Consider the following 6,744-nt stretch of genomic DNA (forward strand, 5'->3'; position numbering starts at 1 on the left):
TCCATTCTCATGGTAACAGCAGTGCAGATATCAGGGATGAGTTCCGGTGGGGTCCGTTCCTCCCAACGGTCCTGGCTTGGGTCATAGCGATGCATATTGTCGTTTGTGATGAAATAGATGTATGGACCACAAGACAACACAGTACCATCAATATCTTCTTCAGTACCGTCTTCATCTATCTCTATTTCTTTGTCATATTCCAGAAGTGAACACTCCTGCCATTGGTCGGTGTGCTGGTTGTACTTTCTCATCTGCACCGCTGCACTACCTCTTCTTACATCAGTGCCAATGTAGAATAAAACATGATTCACTGCGACTAAGAATTTTCTGTAATGATATGGCATTTCAGATACAGAAGACATACCAGCATGTTCCCATACATTGTCTGCATGGTTGTACTTAGACAGGGACGCTTGGTCATCATCCATTGACTCATAGGTCGGAAAGTAAATATCATTATCACTGGTGACTGCAACATCTGTGATTTTTAGGGAGGTTTTCATAACTGCAGCTGATGTCCTTCCCTTGATGAGGGTTCAGGTAGTGGACTTCTTTCTTCCTAAACAGAAAAAATAACATCATGAATTGATGTCCAGCAAAGTCCTCTCAGAATGTCTCACATCAAGCAAGCACACACAATGCCCTTGCACTATGTAAGTTTATCATATAGTTTTACACACAAAGGTAGAAAAACTACTGCATGCATACTACAATCGTACATACATGTAATTTTTTACATACTCTTTCTCAAGTACATTGAAAGCAGAACATTTCCATGGTCATCCCAAGCCTTGGCTTCTGGTTGGAAGCCTCCTTCACCACATTCTTGACGACCTCAGTACTCCCGGGATCCTCCCTGACCAGGGGATGTTCTAGGATGGCTGCCGTGTCATCTGAGGTCAGCAGGTTGAAGCGGATGTGAGGGAGGATGCTGGGTAGGTGCTGCAGTCTGTAGGGGCAGAATCAGCCGGTTTGATGGTATCACAATGAAGTCATGGATTTCAAACTTTTGGGAAGTAGATAAAGTTTGCAATAATGAAATTCAGAATTATGTCAACGAATGCATTATAACTCGTACAATTGCATGATGAAACTTACTCCAAAAATATACAAACGCTATGGTTTATGTTTCATACATTCCTGCCGACCACATTATTGAAGCCAAGGCATACCGGGTCAAAACTCCGTCAATCAAGCAAAACCCAGTCTCCATGTCTACACATTAGTTGAATGTTGTTGCCCACCTGTCCTCCCTGCTGTGCTGCACCCATCTCACCACAGCCTCCCACACTCCTGTCTCCTCTTTAACCTCCAGCTCATCATGGCTGATGATCTCAGTCAGCTGATCCACACTCAGGCTGCAGAACTCCTCACTGCAGGCAACCTGTGGAAGTATGTAGAGAATATGTACATGTTTGGGAAATGTGGAAAAACAACCTTTATTTTGACATCCACAAGTGATGTGCATCATGATGCTTTTTTCAATACGTATTAGTGCAATATGGCTTCTCGCATATTTAGCCAAGCACACGAGGTCACCCTACGCTTCTCGATAAATGTTTTGGGTTCTTATTACGTATTAGACCCACCTCAACAAAGTTTCTATGGATACACTGCAAACAATCTTTCCGGACAACATCCAAGGAGAAGACATCAGCAAACTTGTACATGTCCACACAGGTGGAGCGCTCCACGCTCATGGCCATGTAGCTGCTGCATTTTTCTCTCACAAAGTCCAGTTGGAGGAGGTCAGCTGCCTGGTACAGGGGCTGCACTCTGTCCAGGGACACATGGAGGGTTCCCGAGTAGATGTAACTCAGGATCTCTTCAAATACGTCTGCATCAAAACCCTAGCAGAACGATATATAACGTAACACTGAACAGTCACATGGCAGGGAAGGTTACAATATCACAATATGTTCAGATATAAACTGATGAATCGCTGGAATTTTTCCAAACTGGCTATATGCTTTACTACTACTAGGCTCGCCCCTTTGGCGTCGCCAAAAATTCTCGACGTGATATGAGTTAGTGGGGAGGGGGGCAAGGAGAGGGGCAAAAAAAAACCGACTTCCTGGTTACATTTTATCTAGTGTATGATGACCGTAGCCTTTCTCCTTTTATTAATAACATCTTAAACATTTATAATATCGTCGCGCCAACCGCAACCGTACCTGTAAAACGACCGTCTTCTGCCGACTTTCCGCCATGTCGTTTGTAAACATGGCTCTGAAGTAGGGGCTGGCCGCGGACAGAACAAGCCGATGGCAGGGAAACCGCCGGCCCTCGACTTCAAGGACGATATCCTGCAGTTCTCCTTCCTTCTGTAAGTCACCCACAGCTCCAAGAAACCCGCACACGTAGCCCACGTCTATGTGGGAACGACGAAAAACTACGCTCTGGTCGTGGATTTCTTGTGTTGAGTTGGAATGCGCCATGGAAATTTACCGTACATCAAACCAGGCTGTAAAATATGTCAACGTGATGCTGGCGAGGCGAGTCAGGAAACCTCCAGTTGTTTTCAAACACTAGAATCAAGGGTTACCGCGTCAAAATTTGCTCAGATTTCAGGAGGTTTCCGCCATAATTTTTGAAAGCACGCACGCACGCGTCTACTTGATCGCAGTCCGGTGCATCAAATGCAAAAGCGTCACCTAGCGGTTTGAAATATCATTGCTTCATAGTGTACTCCACTACTGGGCGGAGCGGAACACGTAATTGTCTAGTGTATACATTTAACAAAATTTTCTACGAATATTACTGGAGGGTTTAATTTCTCCATTGGAGGTGGTTTATTGAATCATTGAACAACTCACAATCAGATCTGCTCACAAAATGGAACACGCGTTCGGTTCGAATGACGTCTCATCGAACACCATCGAACCTGATTCGGGTTCGAAAAAAAGTCAAGGAATTTTGGGGCCGCATCCGACCATCGATATCGTGGTAGTCGCTACGTTGATAATAGCTTAGTGCACGAACCCGAACAGTTTTCATGATTTTCATATTCAAGTGCACCCCCCCCAAAAAAAACGGTCGATCCGGGAACGCCTGAAAAGGAGGCTAACCCCGTGTAATGTCCAGTCCGCACAGGTTGGGGCGAGCAGTTCTGGGAGGAAGGACCGGCGGCGTATCTCGGTACGGACCACACAAGGAACTCCTCCTCGTTGCACTCGCCGGGACTGCACCCCGCCGCCGCCCAGTGGATCGTGGACAACCGTGACGTGAAGGCGGTCGGGATTGACACCCTCTCGGCGGATCCTGGAGATTCGACGGTAAATGTTCATTTTCCTGTTAAACTTATCCTCTTTTCAGGTTTACCGAAAACACATTGTTTTTGCTACGTTTCCTCGTCTTCTTCTCCAAACAGTGACCTCTGATGAGACAGACCGAACAGCCTCAACACTTCCGGGTGTTGGATTACATAATGTTGCAATTTAATAGAAGGAGGGATTTAGACTCCTGTCTGACCATATGAATTTGTTTGACTTAAGAATTAACAGAGCAGACCATGTGCGAAGGTGAACATTATGCATTTGCTTTGCATATGATCAATGACCTGGGCCAGATGGCTGTAACCCATAGCATAGGTGACTGGTGCTGTAGCAGACACGCTGTGGTGTTGGGTACATTTGTCATTATGTAGCTGGCAGAGTTGGAGGGGCTGCTTACCATGCATATGAATGTGTTTTTACAGAACGGTAGTGATGCGTTTGATTCGCAAATGCTGCCTTATTTTGGAATCCCGAGCTCTGTCCTTTCCTTCGTCTTCCTCACATTAACAACCTCTCCCTGTCACCCCATCTAGACGTATGAAACTCACCTGATCCTCCTGCCCAACAACGTCCTCATCCTAGAGAACGTTGCCCACCTGGACGAGATGCCCCCTACCGGATCCACCGTGTACGCCATGCCCATCAAGATCGGTGACGGAAGCGGAGCTCCCTCTCGAATTTTCGCAATCGTGGATGGCCGAACCAGCGCAGCAGGGCCGACAACACCAAACATGGCCGTCATCTTTTCATCAATGACTGCACTTATCGGTGTCTTCCTGACTTTTGCATGAAAGCATACTTTCATGAAAATAGTTTAATGGAAAGAAAGGTGCACGTGGATGGAAAAATCCAAATGTTATCAAATTTTTCAAACTTTAACTCCGAGAAAAATTCTAAGGTGATCAGTAGGGTGCCTTATGTTGTGTTATAGCGTTTTCTATGTTCTAATAGATTCAAGGACATGTATACAGACATCAATCTAAATTTTAGGGTGTTGAAGTTGAAGTCTTGCTCCATGTATATGTAACGTTAGATGTATATGCAGGGCTCGAAATACTGGATGCGCACCCAGTTTTTTCCTGTGGGTGCACCAGTGCACCCAAATACTTTTGTAGGTATTTTTGCACATTGATGTATATAATAATATATTACATGATATTCTTGGCATCTAATTAAGTATCAGAAAAATAATAAAATCTTTGTTGTAGTGTTTGTTTTGTTTTATAACCACCCCACGTGCACCCCGGTAATTATCGACAGTATATCAGTCTGGCTGTTTTTATTTCTCCTATAATATAGGGTAATAATGGTGTAGCCGTTAAATCAAAAACGTTTCTGAAATAAGAAATGAAAAAAAAAAACTGATGTACTGCTGCATACAAAATGGAACACGCGTTCGGTTCGGTTCGTCACACCATTGTGACATGCGAACATGATTGGGGTTCGAAAAAAGTCTACGAATGTTGGGGCACGGCCCAAAATGATGACACACTTAGTTCGTTAGTCCATCGTAGTTTAGAGCGCTGCCGGCCGTTTGAAGTTGGGGCCAGCGTAGCCTCCTTCGCAGTCTTGTTGGGCGTCGGCGTTATTTTTTTCTCTGAGCGACGCGAGTAATATGCGGCCGCGAGGGACGATTTGCTGCCGAGGGAGTTTTTGCCACGGAGAGAAGGTTTCGCGCGCAAAAACTACCTCGGCAGCAAATGGTCCCTCGCGGCCGCATATTACTCGCGTCGCTCAGAGAAACTAGATAGTAATATTAGCGGTTGCTAATATAGACAGGTTTGCGTTGTACATAGTCATTGTAGTGTAACTTACAATATGTTTTTTGTGTGTGCTTTACCTTTTACAGGGTTCCTTCTCATCCTTTTCTAATCCCCACTTACCTTGTAAACAATTTCGTCATCAATATACTAACAAAAGAACAATAGTTACACCCAAAACAAAATTTCACTTCTTTATGACTTCTCTATGCCCCATGACCTTTAACCTTTTGAGGGTCATGCAGGCGTCAAGGCCGCACAACACAGTATTTATGGGCGATGGGCGAACCCCGTAGTCAAAAGTAGTCCGGGCACAAAGTAGTGCTGCACAATACTAGAGAAGGGTGCAGAGATTGTTCTGAGCATGGTATCGAGATAGAACCTGTGGTAAATGTTAGAGGAATATGTCAGTTTTGAGACTGTAGAAGTTGACTTATGGTGCGTGTTCAGTCGGCGTAGATTTGCGCTTGGATACTTGTCCCGCCTAGTACTGTGCGTCGGCTGCAGTTCCATGACCTCCGCAATGGCGCTAATAAAAGAGGGCATGAGAAGAAAACTAGCCGGCAAATTTGAGCTCATTTTCGCATATGTTGTACACTATACCCTGAAATTAAACATATCAAAAATCTGAACCTTGCTTGTGCACCCTACTATGATTTTCAGTGAGTCGAAGTGAGTCACTTTGGGGTCCTTAACTATAGAAATCCCCAAAGGGCTAAAACTGTGTTGTGCCGCCTCAACAGCGCCCTCCCCACGCCTTGCCCACCTACCTACCGAACTACCTACCTACCTACCGAACTACCTACCTACCTACCTACCGAACTACCTACCTACCTACCCACCCTCGCAAATGCAAGGTGATGTTTCTGCACTTCTCAAAAACTGTGCCACCACTACCCTCACTAAAAATTGACAACTACCCCCTAGTACAAGTTCAAGTAGCTAAACTCCTGGGGCTCCATATACAAGCTGACCTAAAATGAAACACCCAGGTGGACCACATGGCCAAGAAAGGAAGCCAGAGGCTTTTCTTCTTGAGAAGACTCAAATCTTTCGGAGTAATACTAGAGAAGATCTTGTCACCATATATACAAGTTTTGTCCGACCCACTTGTGAGTACGCTGTCCCAGTTTGGCAACCAGCCATTACACAGTCCCAAAGACGTCAACTGGAAAGAATACAGCGAAGGGCTTTTCGAATCATCCTTGGGCCTGACTACACAACCTATACTGACGCTTGCAACACGCTATGCCTCATGACACTACAGCAAAGACGTGAACACCTTTGTCAGACATTCGCAAGAAGACTACTACAGTCTGAGTCCTACCGGAATTGGCTACCCCCCTTCCGGGGAGACGTCAGTGGTAGAAGAACAAGAAACAGCAGCCTATTGGACACTATTAAAACACGAACTAATCGTTACAGGAATAGTCCCATACCCTATCTTGTAACACTCTTCAACAATAATGCAACCAGTATTTGCAGTTTCGATTCAAATATGTTGTAATGCATATATGTTAAGTTTGGGAGAAGAAATTCATTAGATTTTAATTCTTATGTAAAGATCTTTACCTGACCTGAATTATCACCTTGAACGTATTAGATTTTGACGTATGGCCTCAACCATTGCATGATACGAGAATTCATCAATAATTGGAGATTATTTTCTCATAATGTTTTTTACAACGGCCCTGACTCGAATGTTTCAA

General features: G+C 44.7%; 2 protein-coding genes and 1 pseudogene across 2 annotated transcripts; 1 reads left to right on the plus strand and 2 right to left on the minus strand.

The window, feature by feature from the left end:
* Positions 1 to 2: 2 nt before the first annotated feature.
* On the minus strand, positions 3 to 579 carry LOC109471378 (annotated as a pseudogene).
* LOC109471506 (kelch-like protein 18) lies at positions 465 to 2,645 on the minus strand. Its single transcript, XM_019770844.1, has 5 exons — positions 2,175 to 2,645; positions 1,590 to 1,850; positions 1,245 to 1,384; positions 742 to 949; positions 465 to 559 (listed from the first exon to the last, which is right to left on the minus strand). Exons 1-4 carry the CDS (start codon positions 2,436 to 2,438, stop codon positions 748 to 750), a joined length of 867 nt encoding a protein of 288 aa, XP_019626403.1. The 5' UTR covers positions 2,439 to 2,645; the 3' UTR covers positions 465 to 559; positions 742 to 747.
* A 190-nt stretch (positions 2,646 to 2,835) lies between these two features.
* Positions 2,836 to 5,138, plus strand: LOC109471379. The gene is made up of 3 exons (XM_019770667.1): positions 2,836 to 2,893; positions 3,085 to 3,275; positions 3,809 to 5,138. Exons 1-3 carry the CDS (start codon positions 2,836 to 2,838, stop codon positions 4,064 to 4,066), a joined length of 507 nt encoding a protein of 168 aa, XP_019626226.1. The 3' UTR covers positions 4,067 to 5,138.
* Positions 5,139 to 6,744: the final 1,606 nt, after the last annotated feature.

This window comes from Branchiostoma belcheri, unplaced genomic scaffold (assembly GCF_001625305.1).
Source record: "Branchiostoma belcheri isolate BF01 breed outbred unplaced genomic scaffold, Haploidv18h27 scaffold25, whole genome shotgun sequence".
NCBI lineage: Eukaryota > Metazoa > Chordata > Leptocardii > Amphioxiformes > Branchiostomatidae > Branchiostoma > Branchiostoma belcheri.